The sequence below is a fragment of the Pyxicephalus adspersus genome, chromosome 4, assembly GCF_032062135.1.
Source record: "Pyxicephalus adspersus chromosome 4, UCB_Pads_2.0, whole genome shotgun sequence".
Classification (NCBI taxonomy): domain Eukaryota; kingdom Metazoa; phylum Chordata; class Amphibia; order Anura; family Pyxicephalidae; genus Pyxicephalus; species Pyxicephalus adspersus.
Window position 1 is genome coordinate 71,272,106 of NC_092861.1, and position 24,447 is coordinate 71,296,552.

The 24,447-nt window shown below is 34.5% G+C and overlaps 1 protein-coding gene across 1 annotated transcript in view; it reads right to left on the bottom strand.

The window, feature by feature from the left end:
- ME1 (malic enzyme 1) overlaps positions 1-24,447 on the bottom strand; it is a 133,240-nt gene that overhangs the window by 54,775 nt on the left and 54,018 nt on the right. Inside the window, exons 4-6 of the mRNA XM_072408583.1 lie at positions 24,231-24,306; positions 21,885-22,046; positions 11,703-11,806 (exon numbers count right to left, since the gene is read on the bottom strand). Coding sequence (XP_072264684.1) covers positions 11,703-11,806; positions 21,885-22,046; positions 24,231-24,306 — 342 coding nt within the window. The remainder of the gene's footprint in view (positions 1-11,702; positions 11,807-21,884; positions 22,047-24,230; positions 24,307-24,447) is intronic.

Sequence of the window (24,447 nt, forward strand, 5' to 3'; positions counted from 1 at the left end):
TACCACTGAATGCTGATAACAGGTTTTCTGGTCTCCTGATGTTTTTATACATTTCTTTTTTTCTTAATAGACATTATTACACTTTTTTCATATTAGTTTTAACATTTTTTTAATGAAAAAAGGAATTTTCAATTCACAGATGAGACCATGACTAGAATGAATAAAGTTTGTAGGTAGAACAAAGTTATGCTGAGTTTCCTATGATTGGTCCTTAGCTATGAGATGGGTTTAAGAATCAATGAGCATGTTGTGGAGCCCACTACATTAAAATGTTGGCTTATTAGTATACTGTTTAGAAGGTCATAATATACTGTGTACTAGGGAGGTTTTTTAAGGATGTACCAGTAATAGTGATGAGCAAAACTACTTAGTTCCCAGTGCAGATGGTGGGCCAGTAAACCCAAATCTACGATCCACTTAAGACTGGATTTCTGCTGCGTCCTTTGAACCATATATTAAGTTTGGTATATACAATAAAGTGGTTCCCCTCCCACCAATACTCTCAATGAGGGCAAGCTTTCAACTTATCTTCTACCTAATTTAAGTATTTTCTAGATGTCATCTAAAATTTAGATTATTTATTTTGGAATACATTTTTCTCCTTTGCCATTCACACACTAATGTATTAATGAGCAAAACTACATACATAACTAAAAGGGTTTTGGAACTTCCAATTGTTGGGGTTAGGTACAAATCTGAATCATGGTTAAAAGACTGCAACTTCAAGACAGAGAATCAAGAACCAGTAACCATAATTAGTGAGCAAAATTTGGACTTGACTGTGTGGGATGATATGCTATTTAGGTCTTCCTCCTACTGATTTACCAGGTTACCCTTACATATGAGCTAACTTCTGGTTATTTTTATAAACAATGTCTGCACCTTTCAATCAATAAGGCAGCATAACAACCTCTGACACCCTATAATAATATAAATCAAGATTAAGAAAGAGTACATTAAGAATGATTTGCCTGGACTAATGTGCCCCAGAATAATTCATTTGTAGAGGTAAAGAAAATGTTATTGTGTGCCCGAAACCTATTATTGTTACTCTGTAGCTGCTTAAAGGTTATAAAACAGGAATCTGTGTCACTCCTCTGAGACAGGGAACTGTAAACTAAACGTTTCATATTTAGTTCTGGATGTGTAAAATAATGTCTAAACTGTTTTCTTAAGCATTAAACAGATATGCTTGAAAGCTGCGAACACTGCTCTCCTGTACGGTTACATTTTATGCTTTAGAATAACTGCAGGTAAAGCCAAATCATATCTCTGATTTAAACTGACAATGCAAATCACAGGGGATAACAGTGTATGTGTGAGCTGGAACAAAGACTGCCAGTGATCTTAGAGTTGAATCACCTCCTCTGAAAACTGGAATTCTGCACTATACATACCTTTGAGAAAATCATTGCAAACCCTAGGAATTTCCTTCACTTCTGCATGTATAGGTCCTAAAATGTGATGTGCTAATTTAAAGCGTACCTAAAAGGTACATAAAAGGGTAGACAACCCAAAAATGTTGCTGGTTTGTTTTGTTTTTTAAGTGCAACACCCCTTGTTTTTTTTAGAAAAAAGGGTGCAGCACCGCTTCCTAATTCTCGATCGCCTAGGCGAATGAATGGGAGCGCAAGGGATACCTATGTCAGACATCCTGGGAGGCTCTTGGGCGTTCCTTCTGTGCATGGCTGAGCAAAGATAAAAATTTGAACCAGAACAGGAAGAAGAAGAGAAGATGGCGGCTCCCGGAGCACCGGTTCTGGGGCGAATGATGGGACGACGCGGGACCCAATGCAGAGCACCGCCGGAGGGATCAGACTACCCTGCAGGATTGAAGGTAAGTGTTTTTCCTTTTTTTGCTGTTTTGAGTTTAGTTCCTCTTAAACAGTAAACAATAAGGATAGGCAGCACATACATCTAATGATATCCTTCTGTATTTTATTTTTTCAAATCTAGCTGCATTGCATCAAAATTTTACATGACTTCAGCTCTTAATCTTTTTTGACCATTCAATCATTGTGTTTCATCTATATTCTGCTGTAAAAAGCAGCCAACCCTCAAAAAAAAAACAAAAAAAAAAACAGCCAACGTGAATTAAGTGGAACATCTGAATCATCCTAAAAGCTCCCAATTTTCCTTATTCCTTGTTTAAACATTTTAAATAAAAGGTGTGCACCCCATGTTTTAAATTATATAAACATCAGATCATATTTAGGGAGGCAATTCATGCAGAAATCCAAACCATTCTATGGCACAGGTAGTATAATACAGTTTAATAGGGTAGTAATGGTCGCTGTCAGTGAAATTTTAAAATTATTTTAAAGTTGAGAACTCCTTAAACAAGAAAAAAATCAATTATTATATAAAAATTAAAAAAAAACATATTCCGAAATCATTTTATATCTGGTAATAAAAGATAAAGTAAATATTTATTACCAAATTTTGGAGCTCACAACAAAATCTCTACCATAGACATACCTGTATGTCGTTATTATAGTCTAAGATCAATTGGAGGTGGGGATTTATACATTTTACCCTAGTGCTGCAAGGCCAGTGGTGTACCAACTGCACTGTAGTTACCATTATAAAATATGGTGTTTGACTCTAACTCTATTATAAACTTTGCTGTGTTCTGTTTTAATTGTTTGTTTTAGATTTGAATCCAATTGCTGATTATGAAAAGTCTCATGATTCCTCCTTTGTTCATTATATAAACTTTTGGTTGTTATGCATATGTAGACACATATAGACAGTATGATATACACATGTATATCTACACATGAATTTTATTAGGTTTAGGATTGGTGTAAAATGCAGATTTTTTTTCAGTTGAATTGGTGTCAGAACTGTTTAAACACAAACCTTTCAAATACAAAACATAACATGCACATTAGACCCGTTTTTATATTCAATGGGCCAAATTCCAGGATTGAAAATATTTGCCAACTAATAGCAGTTGCCAACTGACACTGGTATTTTTCTTGAATGCAACCTAATTGAGGGCAATAACTATGAGAGAGCACTGGAATTTTGCCAAACATTCCTTACTGGCTCTGCTGCACAAACCCTTACAAAATATTTAATATGCAGGGTTCTCCCCAGGCCCTTTTAGCTGGGCGCACCATCCGGCACTTTTCAGCACCCAACCGGCTGTTTTTGGGTGGTTACTAAAGAGTTTGGTCACAATACAGGGGCTTCTCCCACCTACAATTTCATCCCACCCGGCTTAAAAAAATCCCTGGGTTGAGCACTGATATGTATTATAATAGAGACATTGGCCCTGATGTATTAAAGCTCTCCAACGCTGGAGTTGATACACTTTCATCAGTGGACCTGCGTGATCCAGCAAACCTGGAATGGATCTGGTCCAGGATTAAAAAAATTTTTTTCCTAGATTGTAAATTCTTTGGGGCAGGGTCTTCTCCTCCAGTGTCACTATCTGTATCTGTTTGTCATTTGCAATCCCTACTTATTGTACAGCACTGCGTTATATGTTGGCAGTATATCAATCCTGATTATTAATAATATTAAGAATATTAATAATAATTTCATTGAAAATAGCAAATGATTTTGAGAAATATATTCGAGGTTTACTGGATCACCCAGCTTCACTGATGAAACTGTATTCTCTCTAGCTTTGGAAAGCTTGAATAAATCAGGCCCATTATATTTATTTGAATGATACTGAGGGTTACAAAACATTTGGGCTCTATCATGGCAAATCCTCATTCTTGCCCCACCCAGTGTCATAAAGAAGAGACAACCAAACTGTGTTTACACCTACTTAAATCAAGGTTGGGCCAAATCAAACCCAGCCAACCATTTGGAAAATGAGGATGAGTTGTATGTTTCACAGCTGTGAAAGTAATTCATACCAGAATTGATTTATAAGGAAGAGAGGATAATATGTAATATCAACAATACTTAACAATACTAATATTTTTGTAAGACAAGCAATATAAAAGGAAAATACCTATGCATCAACATATCAAAACGTACTGATGTGGCAAATTCCTCAATATTTAATGAGGTTTCCCCATGGAAAGAATATTCCAATATATATTCTATAAAATCAAGTGTAAAAAACACATATTAAAGCCTGCCTAAACTCAGAAATTTCACTTTACATAAAATGGTAGACAACCTTTTTATGTAAAGTAAAAATTATGTTTGTTTAGTTCTTTTAAAAAAAAGGATGCAGCAACGCCCCCTAAATGAATGGGAGTGCAAACCCTCCCTCTTAGGTGCTCTCAGGCATGCGCAGAAGGAGCCTTTTCGAGAAAAAAGAAAACTTTGCTGATATCACACATGCGCAGGGAGATCGGCAAGTTTTTTTTTCCAATTTACGTCACCCAAACTGGCGCCTGGGTCGAGTGAAGTAGGAAGAAGAACCAGGAAGAAGAGGCGAAGATGGCGCCACCTGGCTCAGTGACGGATGCTGGGACAAGGCGGGACCCAATGGAAGACACCCCTGGATGGATCGGACTGCCCTGCAAAGTGGATATTTTTGTTTTAGGAATAGTTCCTCTCTAAGTAAAGGGAAGAGGAACCTTTCAGTATATAGTAAACCATATTCAATAACACAAAACAACCTTGTTGTATCTAGACCTCGCTAGGATCACTGCATGAAAAGCCAAAAGGACATTTAAATATCAGAAAATGTACTCAGCAATAAAAAAAATGTGGGAACTAGCTCCATGAAGTAAAAAAAAGTTCTTTTGAGTAAGGATATAGTTAAAGATCTTCAGTATGAGATTCCAAGCATGGAGTGGTACACCACTGGAGATGCCTAAGCATGCTCTAACATCATTGTATGTAAGTGTAATGTCTAAAATTGAAAAATAATAAAATTTGGATTTAATTGATTGGGCTTTACCATAACTGCACTTTAAAACCATAAAGAAACAGTCCCTGTTTAAATTAAAATCCTCAACTTTTTTTTGGCAATAGCAACTTTTTATTGTTATTGAAAATGAAAATATATGTTATTGTACAAAATAAATAAAAAATAGTATTCATAAATAATAATTAAACCATTTTATTATTACAATAATTATAATTTTTTTCCTTTTCAAAGCAATTTGGATCATGCTTTATAAGAAGTTTTGTATTGGTTACTCTCAATGGAACTGTTTCTTTTTTTTGGCTTTTGCTCAGAATTATTGTAATCATTGGAGTGACGGTACTTCTGCTAATGCAGTATACTGATGCTGAACCAATGTTTTTAATGCAAAAGTATATATATATATATATATATATATATATATATATTTACATATAAATAAATGGATTATGGAAATTTGGGGATGCATGATCCCTTACCATGTGTGCATGACTGTAATGTAAGGGTTTGACAGCAGATAATGTGGCGAAAGGTTAACGAAATCCAAGGTGATAATGATAGGTGATACTTGGGCCCTGATTTATTAAAGCTCTCCAAGCCTGGAGAGAATACACTTTCACCAGTGAAGCTGGGTGATCCAACAAACCTGGGATGGATTTGGTCCAGGATTCAAAGCATTTGCTAGCAAATAGCAAATGACATTGAAGAACTCCATTCCAGGTTTGCTTGATCACCTAGCTTCACTGATGAAAGTGTATTCTCTCCAGCCTTGAAGAGCTTTAATAAATCAGGGCCTTGGAGCGCATGAATAGCACATGTTGCCAGGGTCTAATAGGTATGAAATATAATGCTTAGCTGAGTGACAACCATATTCATTAGCCATGTGTACTGTAGATGTATGACAAATGTTTTTATACAGCTAATGCTTTTGTTAAAGTAATCCAAAGATTAGAGGTCCTCCAAAGATTCTGTAAACTATTTTAAAGAGCTAAATCCCACTAATGGTCTGTTAAGTGCAATGCAAGCAGTATCTGTAAGGATCTGGTGGCACTCACAGTTGTAGGTTAAATACATACATTAACAGAATGTAGTGTCATCTAAAAACCAAGCACTTTAGACCAGCCAATCCATGCCGGGGTTCTCTGCAAACCTAGGGATCCTTTAGAGGTAATGGAACTGTGGAGGATTTACCTCCTATTATATGGTGTCTACAGAGTTCTGGGGCCAACGCCACTTGGTCGAACCAGCTATAGGATATCAAATATATTTTAGCTGACTGTACAGGTGGTATTCTGAGCACTAATGAAACAGAGTGTTTTTTCCACTGACCCTTGATGGATGGGTTTTAGTATAGGTTCCACAACACCTAAACATTTTGAAGGCTCCTCTGGGGTAAAAGGGCTGAGAAAGTCTGCTCTAAACATTCCCAAATCTACTTGAGTTTTGCACCCCACAATTATCTATGCTGTTTAAAAAAAAGCCTCTATGCTGCGTAACTTTTAGATTTGGCTATGAATTTATTTATGCCACAATCCTGCAGAAACCATATGCAGCAAACAGACTTTCAGTTGCAAAGTAGGTGAAAATGCATTATATGCTAATCCATCTACAAGAAATACAGTGATTAAACGGGATAGGATTAAGGTATTTTGTGGATTTGATTAACCCTAAATTATTATGTTGACTGGAATGTACAGTGGTATACTTTACTAGAAGACAGCTAAATATGATTTAAGTCATCATTTATACAGAATTAGCAGCATATGAGCATTCAACATGTGGCTTATAACATTTTATTGAAAAGTATCTGGAAATAGAAGAAAACAGTGAGCCATAAAGACATAAAGCTCCCCATTACATTATATATTATTATTGGTGCCAAGCCTGTGGTCGTATTTTACTGCCATAAATAAAATATGTAAAACAGGTTGTTTTTGCTAGCTGGATAGACACCCTTTTTAAAGATAAATGTAGATTTTCATTTTTATGTAGACTGTATTTTCAATGGTTTGTACTTTTATTACAGTATCTTAACAGTGGTAACAAAATGTTTGGAGTGTAGAGGTAGCCTTAAAACTAGCTTTTGTTTAACATTCTCTTTTAACTGCTCTCCTTGTGTCAAGCATGCACAAGGGTAAAGAGGACAAATATCTCTGTTTAAAATGTTTTACCATGAAGTTTTGAACAAGTTTTGTTTTAATAAACAGTTTTTTAGCTTTGATAATAAATGTCTGCTTTTGTCACTTTGCATAGTAAACTGCACTTCCCAGCCACCACCTAGTGTAATTGGCAATGCATGGCTGCCAGTTTTAGGAGTGCCAACAAAGGCTTCTGTGTAAAGTATTTCAGTAGTTATGTGGAAAACTGAGATAAAACTGAGATAAAAACAAACCAAGGCTTGAGGCCAAGTGCAATAAACTTGAAAAAATCTGAATACTACATGTAACAACTGTGAGAATTGATGCCAGTATTGGCCCTCCGTGACATGGTAGTATGGCTGTCCACATAGGGATGAAAGGAGCAGTCTTCAAGCATTGAAGTAGGGGGCCTGCCAAAAGATGGTAACTACTGACATCTTTACAGTTCAGTATCCATTTGTAGTGTCTAAGGATGTGTTCCAAAATTGTAATAAATTTGCCAAATGTATGGCCAGCGTTACAAGTCAAAATTAATTTACAGAGATTCACGCAAAAATGCTATATATGCAATAAAGTGTTTATACTTGCTATATTGAAAGCACCATTTAGTGGCTGAATAGGAGACTAGTTAATGCTTAGAATCACTGGATTCAAGGTTTCATTGCAGGAAGGTATAGTAAATAAAATGAATAAATAAAATTAAGGGGAAATATATCGATTTATACATTCAGCAAAAAAAATGCATCAAAATCAAATAGTGATTGCTATAATATCAAGGTTCTCTTTCTCTTCTTTACATTGGTATCAGTTTTAGCATCTGCAGTTTTAAAATTAAGGTGTAATGGTTTAGGTTTACAGTTTATTACCTGGAGAATTAAATATATTTAATGTAACAGTTCTAACTATATTTCCTGGATTCCTCGCTTATACTGATATGTCTTTTCCAGGCATGATCTCATTCCATATACAAATCACGTGGTTTGTCAGCTCATATGGTGCACATTAAACTGTAACTTTAGAGTCCTCCAGTGCAGTCTGCCAAAACAGGTAGGGTTGAGCTGAACTAAGCAAAACCAATTGATGCGTGTCATTATCAAATTATCATTTTATACTTGCACTATACAACAGTTACCCACATAAAATACTCTAATTTGACAAATAAAATTGAGGAGCTTATTACAGATGAAATGTTAAACCTTTTAAGCACTGTATATATTCCTATTTGTGCCATGGTCCTATTTACCAAAAAAGGATTTCAACAGCCATAGGTTTTTTTAGTTTAAATAGAGTAAGAATTGCTTAAACCCCCTATGAGTTTTTCGATTGTCATCTGTGTCCCATTGGATGGATTTCCCTTTACTTTTAAGAAATGTAAGGAAAGCTCTCTATGGTGGGGAGATATGCCCTGGTAGACAATTGCCACTTTGTTGGAACAAGTATCTCCCTTGGGGTATTTTATTCATATCTCAGTAATTGTGACTACTTTAAGTGTCACTTGGGGATAGACAATAATAAAAATAATATGGCAAAGGTTCTTACTCCATCCAGTGGGCCTGATTTATACAAGCGCCCCAAGACTGGAAACAATACACTTTCATCGGTGAAGCTGGGTGATCCAGCAAACCTGGAATTAATCTGGTCCAGGACTGAAAACATTTTCTAACAATTAGCAAATGACTTTAAAGAAATCCATTCCAGGTTTGCTGGATCATTCAGCTTCTCCGATGAAAGTGTATCTTCTCCAGCCTTAAAGAGCTTTAATAAATCAGCCCCAGTATGTTGAAAGGTGGCTGACAAACAGGGATAATTCTTTAAAACTAGAGAACAGAAAAAATGAGCACAAATTGCAAACAATTAGATTTTATTTTTCATTTTGTGGACATATTAGGTGCTACGAGCAGTTACTCCGCTGCAACTCTACTACCTCTATTTATTTTATACAAGCCTAATGAGTCAGTTTTTTTTACATTTTGTGTACTAGAAATCTATCTGCTTATTTCCATTAGCAGCAAAAGTAACTTACATTAGACCTTTATTTATACTTAAAGTAATGTTGACACTCTTTCTTCGGTGGATACACTGATTTGCCAAATGTATAAGCATTTGGTCAGGCTAGCTCTGCAAAATGGGAAACACTGGTTATTCTGAACTCAGACCACATGATCAAGTTCCTTGGCTTTTCTGACTGTTAACCTTTCCCAGCAAGACTGATAATAAAGCATTATAGTAAATCAATATCAAATGCACTCCTTAACTTTACAGCTTTGTATCTAAAAGACTTGAACAATTTCATGCCTGCAATCATAATAACAACATGTGAACAGATGTTAGTAGAACCGCACAGGAGAATTTGAGGTATGAAAACAGGGGTGGGCACGCGTGGGAACGCAGTGCCCTCACTTTTTCCGGGAATGGGCACGTATGCCCATTCTTTTTTTTATAAAGGATTCTTTGGTGGTCCGCGGCTCTGGGGGGGCGCACCTGCCAGGGCTGCGGACCATGTCTCCCGTATGGAATTGTAGTCTCAGGGCGGTGGGCGGATTGTCTCTCTGAACACTATGGGAGAGTGGGCAGGTTCTGGTTTCATGACGTCACTCTAGTGGAAGTTTCTTCCCATTTGAGTGACACATAGGCAGGGGTGTAGTGGGGTGGGCACGTACCATGCCCCCTTTTCTTTTTTTTTATGACTACACTCCTGTAAGAAAAATAATCTGTTTAAACTTAAAGTCACAAAAGAATTTGAGTTAACATAAAAAAATAACATGGAATGTATATATTATTCTTTTCATTGAGATGTGATGGTAGGGTTAAAAACAAAATAGCTTCCATAAAATTCAGCACTTATGTTGCCACATCAACATGAATCTTGATCCTGGCTTCATTTCCATTTGCTGTAAATAGAGCCTTTGCACAGTCCCAGACTTCTCAGTATGGCTTAAAGCTCATACAAATAGTTTCTTCTCATATTCTGAACCAAAGAATGTGTCTCCTCCTTTGTAACTAAAAGTCCAAATTTAGCTTATAGAAAAGTTATTAGAAGACTAAAATAACAGAACGCCAGCACATTCTTTCCCATTTAGAGATATGAAGGCAAACAAAGGAGCTCTCTGTCAATGGAGTAACATTTTTTATTTTCTTGTCCTTTTTTTTATATTTTATAATAACATGTTAGACAGATGGTGAGTTATAATACGGGTATTACCTTTCAGCAGAAACCACTTAGACACACGTCAGTTGTTTCTTATTTTGTTAAGTGTGCTGCAACCTGAAAATACCACCTTCCTTAATTGTTAAACCCTCATTTGCGAAAGGTCAAAAAAAATGATAAAACAAGTGTACAGCAGGTTATAGATAGGGAAAACCATTTTTACGGAACTTTCAATCTAATTGTTTTTTTTACAATTATCCTCATATATTTATTGTCTCTAAGGTGAGTCTGTGTTTGCACAGTGTTGTGTAGCAAAAGAGCGGAGCTTCACCCTCTAAATATGAAATGAATAATGCCCTTAAATGAATAATGCCACATTCTGAACCTCATCACCACTCCGATCTTATACATCCAATTGTACACATCTCTGTTATGTCCATATCTGAAAACTCCACATACCGGTAGGAGCATGTACTGTTCCATTCTACTTTGTTGTTTACACAAAGTGATACAATGTAGAACATAATTACTAGCAGAGAAAAAAAGGGCACATGAAAAGACAGGTCAAGTTAATTATAGACTGTAAACTTGTATGGGAAGGGCTCTTACTCTTACTGTTGTATCATTACTGTATCATTACTTGTGTATGTTTTGTTATGTAACATGTGCATACACTTGTTTTAAAAACATTTTATAGTAAGGATTGTATTTGTAGTTTCTGAAAGTGCCAGGTTAAAAGGAAATTTTGCAATTTTGGTCCAAGAGTCTACCTTTTTCTTACATCATGGAATTGTAAATCATGAGACATGATATACAGTAAATGCATTCAGTACTCCAACCTATAATTTAAATAAAAATGAAAAAACTGTACAGGGTACAAGCATTCAGCAGCAGACTGAGCCATAGTGTATATTTTTTAGCTGACACTCAAAAAGAAAGGAAATTCTGAAATGTCTCTCCACTGGAGTGGCAAGGATCATTTTTTTTGTAGTTTTAACAGTTTAAACTAAGATTGTTTTCAAACATCAGGTCTGTGTTATTTATATTCTGGAAGTCCACATTTTAGTTAAACATACTGTTTTTAAAAGTGTACGTGCTGTTTTAATTTTTCATTCAGTTTAGTGTTCATTTGGATCACTTGGTAGTTCATATGATAACAATTGATTTGTTTTACTTATAAAGATGAGAGGAAAAGCCCTACTCCGTGCTCTACCTTGAAAACAGTTACGTCCCCTATCCCTGTCACTATAAGAAAGTAATGGACATAAATTCATTTTTGTATCAATTTTTGTAATAATGAATAATTTATTTTTTCATCTAAGCTTGATTTGGTTGTACCTCCAGTTGATCAGTTAAAAAATGATATACAAAAGTTTAATCCTTAACATTCAGTAAGTAACTGGGGCTGGACAATAAAATGGTAAAAAATGAATGCCTTGAATTCAATTAAATGAAAAAACTGTGAAACTGTGTTTTCATCACAGTTACAAATGCGGTTACTAATTCACAAACATACATGATAGTGGGAATATGCCTTTGGATAGTGTAATCAATTATCAATAAATCTGTTTACCTGTCAGTCACAGCTTTCATGAATTCTTCCAAAAGGTCATCATAAGGTTTTCCTCTTACTCTTTTGTGTCTTAGTCCAATATACAAAGGGTCTTTTAGTAACTCCTGTTAAATAAATAACACAATAAGGGTTATAGTACTTGAATAGTTGGCCCCTTAATAATATAGAAGCCATGATTGTTGGTGTTTATGCTCATGAAAAAGTATGGCATCTGTTTACTTAGAATACCAAAATTACTTATTTTATTCTGGTGAATTATCCAAATAGCTTTGTGGCTCATAGTCTTTTCTTGTTTGCAAAGTCATCACTGTTAAAATGCCATGTTTATATATTGGAAGCAATGTTCCCATGGAAAGAAATGCCAGAACATAACTGATGCTGTGCATATTATTACATAATTACAGATTATGTATAAAATCTGGCCATCTGTATTCTGAATGATGCATAGTATGGCATGCCCTGCGGCAGTGCTCCATGAGAATGTGGCTAATAAAGTCTACTTCCTTCTGAAGAAAAGTTTTCCTGGTTATTCTCAGCTGTTAGGAATGATGTTAAAGAAAAAACTAAAAACCTACTGCAATTATGTAATACTTTTCTTTATTTTGGATCAACTATTTGTGAACAATGTATGTCACAGGATCAAATCACAGATGTCAATTTGTCAGTTCAACAAAAATCATGCTGGCTTCCAACTTTCCAGTCTAAAGGAGGGTGTGTTTCCTGGCTTCTTATAAATTGTAATCTATCTGATCCATTTCCAAATATCTGCTACTTTTCCTTGCACTTTAAAGACTGCCTGATTGTTGATCAGACGTACTCTGGTACATTCCATTCATCCAAACTTGTCCTTTTTATGCCATACTAACAAGGATTATTAGACTATTGCTTACATTCAAATTTCAATAAAAAATGACAAATGACAAAAAATGCAAACAAGAAGAACAAAATATTAAAGCACCAATAATTTAAAAGATGTCTCATTACTATGTTAGCAAATCTAATATACTGAGGATTCTAAAAAGGACTGCACTTTTAATAATTTCCCATTGCTTTTAAGGTATATTCTAAGCACAGTAGCTTTACATGATGAACTGTATATAGCGAAGCGGTAACCAACCACTTACCAGGTAAAATGTTTTCATGTCAAGTTTAACAAATGTCTGGTTAGAACTTAGTAGCTTGTGTTTATTTTAAAGCCTAACTGCTCAGTTCCATAATCCCAGTTTAAGATCCAGGGTTAGCTCAGCGGCTAGCACTTTTACTTTTACAGTTCTAGATCTCAGCCAGGTCACTATCTTCAAGGAATTGTTTGTTCTCCACATGTTTGCATTGGTTTACTCCTACATCCCAAAAACATGCAGTTAAGTTAACTTGCTTCGCCTCACAATAGGCTTTAGACTGTGTTAATGACAAATGACTAAGGTAGAGATATTAGATGGTAAGTCCCTCCGAGAGACGTACTGCAAAGTGCAACAGGGTTTTTGTTGGAAACAAGCTTATGGACGCCTATTTATTGTTACAAACTTAAAAATATGGTTTTTACTGGAAACATTAGCCAAAAAATTTCCTTCTGTTTGAACTTCTTCTGCTTCTTCGGTCAAAGTAATTAGTGGCTCCTTTTCCTTTTTTTTCACTATAAGTGGCAGACCTTTTTAAATTTTGAATGGGAAACTTTTTTTTCTCTGGTTACAAAGTTTTACAAATTCAAACTCAACCTTAGGCTTTATGGATAAATTGTCTACATATCTTGCAAACTTATAAACAAAATGCTACATAAAACATTTTGTAATATACTTTCATCCTTGCTAAAAGATTTGAAAGTTAATTCCCTTTAGTTGATGGTCCAAGGACATTCAGGGTACTGTCTATGTACACAGCACAATAGAAATACAATACCATGCTTGTGTCTGATCACTCATTCATACTCATCAAGTAAAAATGTAAGTGCTTATCTGTCTTCTTTGTACTTATCAATCACACCTTTATTCTTTTTTCTTCATCTTTGTCGGGTCAAAATGTTTTTTTATTCCTAAAAGTAATCAAGCGTCTCCCAGTGCAATAACATATTTATGCCAGTATAGATAAATCTCAGTCATTTCTATAGCAATAAAGTTGTTTGCAACATTTAGAAAACATGCACACAGTCAGTGAGAAACCAGTCAGATTTCAGCAGTATATATTTAACAAAATGTATAAATAAAGAAGTTAAGGAAACAGTTTCTTTGATTTATTCCCCAGTTATGGTGAGTCATGCTTCTGGCTTGATTTTCTGCTTTCACATGAAATTTTATTTATTACCAAAGGCGTACATCACTGCAAAAAAACATGAGAAGAAAAAATAGGTCAGAATGTGTGGTGAATGACCTAATATAGCTTGAGATAGTGCTTTTTAAATAAAATGATTTCTTGGAGAAAATAGTTTTCTGTGATATGTTTCTACAGACCACATTATTCACATGGAATGTTTGTCAATGACTTTGCCACAATTTAAATTCCAAAATAACACAGGCAATGTTTGGGGCTTTAGGTAGGGTTAGCTCTGTGGCCTTTTTTGATGGATACTAGGTTTTCCTTTCTACCAGGAACAATCTTCAAGGACTTTGTGTGTATTTTTTTATGTTTTTCTCTGGGTGTTTTGGTTTCCTACCAGGATTCTACAAAATAATAGTATTTTCAATACACAGTCATTGCTTCATCTCAGCCTATAAAGTCTAGCCAGAAGAGAATTCGATTTCCTAAGCACTAAGAAACAAGGCTTTACTTTCCTGAAGATTTTAAAGCAATATTCAATCAGGCTACATATTTAATGTGTTTAATGGTCTGCTTTGATGGGAAATAAATGTTTATTTGGAATCTCAGTTAGAGTGCGGCACTCTATTCATTGTTTCTGTTTCTTATTAAATCTGTTCTTGCAGGTCCTAAAGTAGAAGTGAGAATATCACCCAGTGCTCAAAGCACCCTAAAATACCTAATTCAATTCTAATTAATGGAAGTCACTTCCTATCGGGGAATCCTCTTTTACCTGTTGTTTAGCATGTCTCCCATCATTTTTTCCTTTTTTGATGCTTAAGAATGAGATCAGTTGAATAATTCTTCTATGCAAGCTGATGAATCTGATCTCCAAACAGCAATTAAAAATCACTATATAGTTTCTCTTTCCAGCACTGCTACAGTTAATTGTTAGTTAGTGTAATGGATAAGGGATAATAATCCCAACTTTGTAACTTGTCCCAGAAGAACACAACTTTACTCATGTAAATTCTACTAGATTGTAAGCTCTTCGGGGCAGGGTCCTCTCCTCCTGTATCACTGTCTGTATTAGTCTGTCATTTGCAATCCCTATTTAATGTACAGCGCTGTGTAATATGTTGGAGCTATATAAATCCTGTTTATTATTATTATTATTATTAAATTACAGGGCCACTGGTCCTAGAATGTACCTAATGACATTGGAGATGCAGTGAGCTGATTACTGGTGAAGAGGAGCAGGTATGTGAGCCTGTAGGAAGCCGGAAGGGGCAAGGAACAATTCAAGTATTTCACTTTATATCTTACCACCAAAATTAGGGGTTTACCCTTGCAGGTGGGGGAGGGATAATAATATATAGTAGTTTGCTTTTTTTTTGCTCCTAACTAGACTTAGGTTGAACAGAAATAAAAAATAAACCATTGTCTTATGTACTAAAGTTGTCTGTAATTGATTGTATATATGTTTATAGTATGCAGCACAATGTTTCTACTTGCATTCAGTTATGTAAAAGTATGGCAATAGGGATAAAAAAAATTCAAAATATTTTTATGTATTTAGGATGGTATTGTAAAGCTATAATATGGTGGCAATAGGAAGGCAAAAAAAAGGGCATTCCTGAAAGATGTATTGTGGAAAATGTTGCTTCTCTTGCCTGGCCCAAATACCCAAATTGCCCACTATACCCGAACCAACATAATCCCAAGTAGAAACATGTTCGCAGAAACAACATCATAATAATAATTGACACAGCCATCATTATGTCTAACAAAAACAAAATTAAAACCTTAACAACACACCTATAAATGTCCACAGAAACATATTCAGTTCCCATATTGACACCTGCAACCACCAATGCTTATGCCTAAAATTTCATATTTCTCCCCTTCCACTTCAGTATAGACAATAGTACTACATACCTCTGTGTGCATACTTATTTTTCTGCAGTTTCCACTATATGTGTGGCAATTTCTTACAATAATACTCTGGTAAAAGAATGCAGATAAAAAGGCATATAGTGTAACCTTTTATTATTAAAAAATAAAATATCATACAACAATATACTCACTTTATACTGCAAAACTCTAAACCAGTTCACTGATACTTTTTACTTTTTTTGACCTAATCAAATGATGCCCATGGCTGTCCTCCAGCCATTTGCTAAAATCTAATGTTAAAACTTTTCATTCATGCCAGTTATACATGCTACTATTTATATTAAAACAACATTGTAAAAAATTGCACACGTCAAATAGGTTTAAATGCAGAGCAACACACAGAATTGATGTGCATTATATAGCAGTGCAATGTACAGGACCCCATGCACACGTGTGTTTTCAACATATTATCTAATGTGAACTACCATGATGTCACAGATGTTAATGGAACTTCAAATAAAAAGAACAGCTAAAAAGCATTTTATAAATTACAGTACTACCCACCTCAACCACTGAGAAACCCATGCAGCCAGGAAATAGCATGCATTGAGAACAGATTTCATCATTAGATTCAACCACCTTGCAGTCTTCCCATTCCCAGCATCAGCCCTGGAAGGACTCCCTGCTCTACTTTACATAGCAGCAGCACTATATTCAAGAAATGAAAATCAGTGAGATGTGATTTGACTTTATCACTGGCAGCTTGCCTGCTAGTAATACCCAGGTAAATGCATGTAGATAGCAATGGCTCAAGAATTCCCTAGAAGTCCAGTGACAGTCTAAGCCTACTTTAGGTGTCCTGTTTGTAGAAATTGTCCTACCTGGGTCAGTATAATTAAGAGAATTTCAATATGTTTGTAGCCTAAAATAGAGACAAAATCAATTGTTGACTTCATGGATGTTGTAATAGTAGAGTAATACCCAAATTCTTTATCAATGATTGTACTGCACCACAATCAGGAACAGAAATCACAGTTCAAGATCTACCTAACGGAACAAGGCTGCTGCCCTGACCAATAATCGCAGCACAAAAATTAATTCTGGAATTAATCTGGAGTCTCCAAAATTTGTCACAAAATTGTCAATGATTTTACCCTATAAAACCAAAATGTTACCATTTAACCAATCTGTATATACTTTTAGCCACTATGTTGTTACAAAAAAAAAATTACTTACCTCTAGTTTTTATGTAATTTTTTATAATAATTTTGATGATTTTCAATTTCTACATGCAGGTGTATGTTTTGAGTTGCAAAATATTTGAAATAGAAAAGCAATTGGAAGTTAAAGGAAATGTTTAAAACAAGGGTGTCATTTGTTTTAAAAAGAATGAATACATTAGTGTCTACACTATTTCATTGGTTTGGAAAGGTGCGCAGCTGATTACATTTAGCATTTGCAGGGCCAATAGTCCATCTTTATGAAAGAAAAGTAAATACTTGCGCTTTTCATGGCACATGGTGAAACTAAATTAACAGCATGCTAAACACAGCAGGAGGTGCGGTATACCTGTGAAGAACTGTATGCATAGCTACAAAAATGTAATCCATGGTCTTTTTCTTTATTTGTACTGCCTTGAAGGTTTATAATAAACACATTGATACTTGCTGGGTTGGTACTGTGAAATATGTGTGGCCAAGTTCATTTCTTACCAGCAATACTGGACTTTTTGGTGTGGTTTACAAAATTCCCTCTGCATAATGAAAATTCTTTTGGCATAATAAATGAGAGGAAGTTAGCTGACTTCAAATGTACATGTATCACATGCAGGAAAACATTAGATGAATAAATATTTTTTGTAAAGTGAGTATTTACCTAATTTGCTAAGTGAAAAATAATTTTTGCTAAGTGCTAAGTACTAACTAAATACTAATGTATAGCATATAAGCAACTTTATTACACAAAATTCCACACATGCCTAAACATAAATTTAAAGGGACAATGTAAAAAAATAAATCAATAAATAATATAAAATATTTAGGAATATAATCATTAAAAAATAAATAATAAATTAAAGAACAATTGAGTATTTACCAAATCAGTTCTTGCAGAACAGCAAAGCACATATCATGTCTACCACTAGGCTTTGAACAAGATTCCAAAAAATGCAGAGTAGCCTAAAATCAACAAAACATGTACTAAAAGCCACTGCACTATATCAGGCTATATAGCATTCACTGGGATCTCTCCATAAGAAGCATAACATCATTGTCATCTAGGTTCAGAGGGCATCAACAGGCTTTGGGCTTATGTAAATGGAATCAGTTGCTTCTAAGATCATTTAAAATATGGTAAAAGCTGCATTTGACCTGCAGTCATCTCTCTGAGCTGCACTGGAAGCAGATTTTGCTTTTCCATTGAATTGCATAGGAATGAAAACCCCATGTGATGTGAGCAAATACCTGCAACACATGCCTATACTAACTTTTTTTTATCAGTTTTTTAAAACTTTACTGCAACATTTTAGATTTATGTGGGTAGAGGTGTAAGGCTATCTTAAACTTTTATATAGCAAGCACATGGCAGATAATAACTTATGAAAAAAAGTGTAATGTGACATGGTCTATTGATATAAAATATAGATTTTCTGTTTTTTTGTAGCATTAACAGTAAATCTACTGCATTTAGACATTAGATGTAAGACCTTGGGCATGATCTACTAAAATGAGGTGTGAACAACCACACGGTATCCTCACAAAATTAATCATGTTCCTGCAATGTCCACATACACAAACACTCAGGCTACAGTGTATAACTTATGTATTTATTAAAAGGAATGGCATTCTATGAAGTGTGATCAGGTATGTTCCCACACTCATATGTGCCAATAATGCAAGTCTACTATAGTGAACTATGGTGATCTGTGACTTTTTTTTGTTTTTTTTTCTTTGTATTGAATTATTTCATGGGACCAAGGTCAAAGTAAGAACCCCTCAGAGTATCCTTAGGAGGTGTGCAGACCCAGAAACTCAAGTTGAGAGATCTCACTACTGAAACTCTCAATACATATAAGAAACTGTCAGGTGCTTTATCATTCCAGAATCTTCCAAAAACATCAGTTTTGGGTGGTCAGAACCTTTAAGAAGTATAAAAAGCAACAGACATATTGTTACATGAATCTGCCTACAAGTAACCATAGGCTCTGAGGGCACTATAACTTGCAGCATCTGACCACTCATTGGGTATAAAATACTGCCAACTATTCTTTGCATCTATATGTATAACAAACTGACTTACTGCTTGGGGTTTAATGTCATATGCAGACATAAAATACTTCTTGCAAGCTAATTATCTGGTGTCCATCTCTATTTTTATGCTGAAAGTCATTTATTTTAATGGTCCTCCCAGACAGTAAATATTTCAAGACATAAAATAGGAGTTACTAATGCTTATGTTTTCCTGGCTAACATTCATTGTTTTCTGTCCAGGATGAGAAAAGTGACTGCTATAAAGAAACATTTTTGTCTATCTGTACTTCAGGGAATACAGCATACTGCTATTTGCATACAATGCATGATGTCTTCACAAAGCTTTTTTCCATTACAAAACCCCTACTTTATTACCCACAGAAGTTGTGGTTTGTTCGCGTTTTTGTAGGCATATGCAATACTAGGCAAACACAAGGAGCTCAGACTATCTGGAATGACAACAAAGAGATGTCAATCTAAAATGAGACAGTGAACACAATCCTAGTATGTTTGCTCAATATGAGTTCAACCATGTATAATTGTTATTTTGTGTTCAGATGGAAGGGAGACGAACTTTTCAATGACAATAGTGTTTTCTCCTTGTTGCCACTTAGAAATAGGTCAGTCGAGTCCCAATTTTCCAACCACCATATCATGTCTGTATAGATCAAGGAAAACTGGCACAATCTTTTGTAACTTTTATAGTTATAAGCATTTTTAATTTAAAGGAAGAGTGTGAGCCCAAAAACATTTGTTTCTATCTTATAGAGATCATGGTTGCCAAGCATTATGCGTGAGTAACATGTAAAATAGTAGGAGAGGAAAGAACCGCTCTTTGTGGCAACTTCAGTAGTTTAAGAGATAAATGTATTGAATATTTTAGGCTATATAGAGCTCAACTAAGCAATAAACCAGCATACAATATCAAAAGCCTACAATCATTTATCAAAATAAGAGTTAAGCATATGGTTGTCTCTGTTTCCTGTTGTGTTTTGCAATATGGCTTCTTCAGGGGAGAGTAGGGAGTGTACTGAACATATACTGTGAGTGACAGATATTTTTTTTTTGTCTTTTATCACTCCCCTGCTCTTGTGCCCTTCTGGGGCAAGTATTACCGCTGCCCAAGTAGGACCAGGATGTGGTACCCCTGATCCACATGCCCGTCTACTGCCATGCCCTGTTTTTAAAGTGGGTATGCCATATTACTCTTTACACCAGCCAGGGCATAGCAGGTAGACACATTCACTAAAGTGTGCTAGTCATTGATCTGGGTAAGAAGCATTTTAGTGCATTTTTTTTGTTTAGCTGAAAGATTGCTTTTGGATACACTAAGTAGGTTAGAATGGATGACAAAGAATTTTGCAGCTGCACTACACTACTAACACTTTGTTCTTGATGCTCTGATTGCAAGGACTAGATTTTCTTCACTAATGCTGGGAAAATTTTACTAAATCTAATGGATGTGGTGAAAATTGCCTTGCAAATAATACTTATTCATGTGAAATGTAAAAAAAACTGAACTCAGAAGAGCTACACCTTACATTGACAAGCATGTCATGGGAGCCCCTGGTTTACAAATGGAACAGTCTATTTCACATTTAATGCAAAAACCAAGTGCATTCACTTTATTACATGACTATTATCTAGTACATTACAAATGTAGGGTATAATAAATAAGAATACATTTTTGTACTAAACAGTTTTGATTTTGCCATTTGAACAATGTAATTTTTATTGCTTATGTCCTAGAATACAAACTCCAGATGCACCTGGCTTAACTGACTTAGTGGAATAAATTCATAAGGTTTTTTGTTTCTTTTGGCACCTGTACGAAAACATACTATAGCTTTTAGGAAATGAGCAAACTGGTGTATTGATTTCTTTTTGCAACACATGGGAGTCTAATTAAAGAATATATAGTCAAACATGTGACATCAAGGAATTGGTCACCCTCCAAACATATTAAATCCTGTAGGTCTTTGCTGTTGATAGTTATTAGGTTCTTAGAAAAGAAAAAAACATAAGGCATTACTCCAGGAGTAGAATCTATTTATTATTACCAATTAGTATTTATTGAGTATTTGTGTTTAAGACATAGATATAACCTTTATTATGCATGTATAAGTGACTTTCTTAAGAATGTTTGCAATGTTCCCAATGTTTGTAGCACTATGAAACTATTAATTGCATGCATTCATTACAATCTATTTTTTTAACGTCTTCTTCTGGCAGAAGCTTATTTAGGATCTAGTTACCTTGGCTTTCAAGGAAGCACAATTCAAATTAGGCCTCAATTCACTTAGGAGTCACCATGTACAGACTTGGCACAATATAAATAGGTATGTTTGCTCAATAATACACATTGTATTTGATTTTTTTATTCTGCTTATGTAATCCTGAAAGTTGTTTTCCTGAACTAAAATTCCAATGTGTGCTGGGGTACCATTCTGAATGGATGGCACCAAATGGCACACTTGTTATACAGAAGTAAATATTATATTACCTACATCACCATTTAGCACAACACCATTCAGCACATAAAGGCAGTGCGCATCATTTACCAGAATAGCTCCAGCCATATGATATAGTAAGATGTTTTTCACAAGGATTACTGAAGGCTATACAATATGTTTAACTTGATTTTCTTTCTCTATAAAAAAATTTAAAAATAATAAAACAACATTTAAACAGAGATTATTAAGAATGCATCTGTATGTGAAAACCATTTAAAATAACTGTTGGAGTTTGGTTTATTTCACATCGATTTAATGTGATTTAATGCACATTTTCCTATTTTTAATTAACCTACCTCATTGTCAGTTCCTACATCCAACATTACAGGAAGACACTCCTGAGGCTTTACTCCTCCACACGCTGTATAAAGTGCCAATTTGCCAACAGGAATTCCCATGCCATAACTTCCAAGATCCCCCAGGCCAAGGATTCTTTCTCCATCAGTCACTACAACAGCCTACAAACACAGAGAATATTTTTAAAATGTTGGTTTTATTTTATTTTTTATTTTATTTCTAGATTAAATCATGAACTGATTGCTAAAAAAAATGTTTTAACGTTAGCTGAAAGATTGTAACAATATATTTTTACAACCAAAACTCTTAGACAACATTTAGGTTTTCCCCAATCAACACAGACACTTCCAAACCCAGTATAGGCAGGATGGGTTAGAAAAGATTGTGATTGTATATTTCTCATTGTTAATAATGTAAATGTAACTTAATATTGGGATGCCCCAGTAAGCACTGGTGCTCACTATTTCAAGAAACATAACATTCATAACATTTGTTAAGATGTATATGATTTGTAAATGTATTTTTATGGTTGCAGTACCCTAAATATACTCCTTTGTCTGGTGCAATTTATGTATGTGGAGTTTTTATGTATGTGTATATATACACACACATAATATTTATATATATATATATATATATATATATATATATATATATATATATATATTACAGGCTAAAACTATATATATATATATATATATATATATTACAGGCTAAAACTAAAAAATGCATCGGTAAACTCATCAATAAAATTACAAACTCCCCTTTAATGTCCTAACCACTTTTGCTCTAGCCTTGTGGGCCAGAGACATTTTTAAACTTCTGCTATAGGACTCTGCTTACAGTAACACATACATGATTATTGAGTGACAGACAAAGCTTTCTTTGGGCTATAATGTCCTAAAACAATATTGTATGTTCTATTTAATCCACAGGTAGTCCACTTTTACCAATGTTAGTTTTAAAACAAATAGTTTTTGTAGAAAAACTGCACATATACACATATATTTGTTCTTTTTATAATCAAACTAAAAAGGTACTTTTGGTACAATTATTATTATTATTTTTATTATTATTATTATAATTAATAATAATAATAATAATAATAATAAACAGGATCTGTACAGCGCCATCATATTACACAGCGCTGTACATTAAATAGGGGTTGCAAATGACAGGCAAATACAATGCACAATGAATACTAAGAATAAGTAAATGTTTCAAAAATTTAAGTATGAATACAGCTTTATATTTTGTAAATAATTTTAATTGAACACTAGAAGAAAGGTAAACAAATAAATAATAACAAAAAATGTTAAATGAATAAAACAACTAACAAGGTCATGCAAGGTCAATTAGCAAGGTCAAGCTAGAAGGTGTTTGGTAGGACTGATTAGAATCACTAAAGGTTTGTTCACGCTGACATTTTTGCAGTGATTACCTCTTTTCTTATGCTCTTTATCACTGAAAGAAGTGGGATGCTTAGGAGATAGATTCTCCAGACATTCTTAGTAGATCCTGCATTTTCAGATGCTACTTGCAAAATTTAGCAGATGGTTGTCTATGTAACACAGTGTCTGAACAAATGTCTGTGTCTGTCAACTGCCTCAATGTCAAGGACAAGCACAAATTAGGTTGAAGTCAGTTGAGTTAACATGTGGTTGTGAAGTGATTACAGTATTATTTCACAACTGTCAGTGTGAATAGGCTCTATGGATTATTAAGAGGTTTGATAACACATTTTATAGGCATGCACATAAACCTTCTACAGAAGATTACAAACTGGCAGGTAAGTTTGTTTTATTGCAGTAGAGATATAGCCTTTCTGTTCTGCAACCAAGAGCTTGATATTTTTTATAGTTTGATTCCATTGTACATTTAATTAGTAGATATTTGGTTAGAAAGATGCACTACAGCAATGCTTTTGTGAAAAAACGAGTACAATCCTTGTAGTAGCTCCCATCATTGGACACTGTAGAAACAAAACTTTTGGTGCGTTCAGTAACATCCCTCTTCCAGGATGCATTTTTTATATTGACTTGTGTTCTTGGTCTGTCTGTTCTAATCTGTCTTAGAATATTGTGATAATATGAAAATGTCTCTATACGAAAAAAACTATTTATAATGCAAGAGAAAAAAACATCAATAATTATACAAGGAAGTGCATTTCTGCATCTGTTTCCTATAGTATATCGTATATAGTGGTGTATATTCAAGAAACTTTTATTTCCATATTTGCAGTGTGAGTCCTTATTTGACCTGCTCAGTTCCATAATTGCTTAAATTCACAAGGTAATAATGTTTAACTAACCACTTACGTGTAAAGAGATCTGAGCATACATTACCTTAATGTTGTTTTCAGGCCATGATTTTATTACTGTTGAGATATGCCCACGATCATGAATTGTAATGAAGAGGCCTCTGTGGGTAAAAAAAAAAAACATCGACGTTATGATATATATCATTTAGAGGTCTGATAAAACCATCATCTAATGAGATCAGCAATTTAGAAACAGATTTTCTTTTCTTTGTAATAGTATCATTTCTCAGCAATGTAAATAT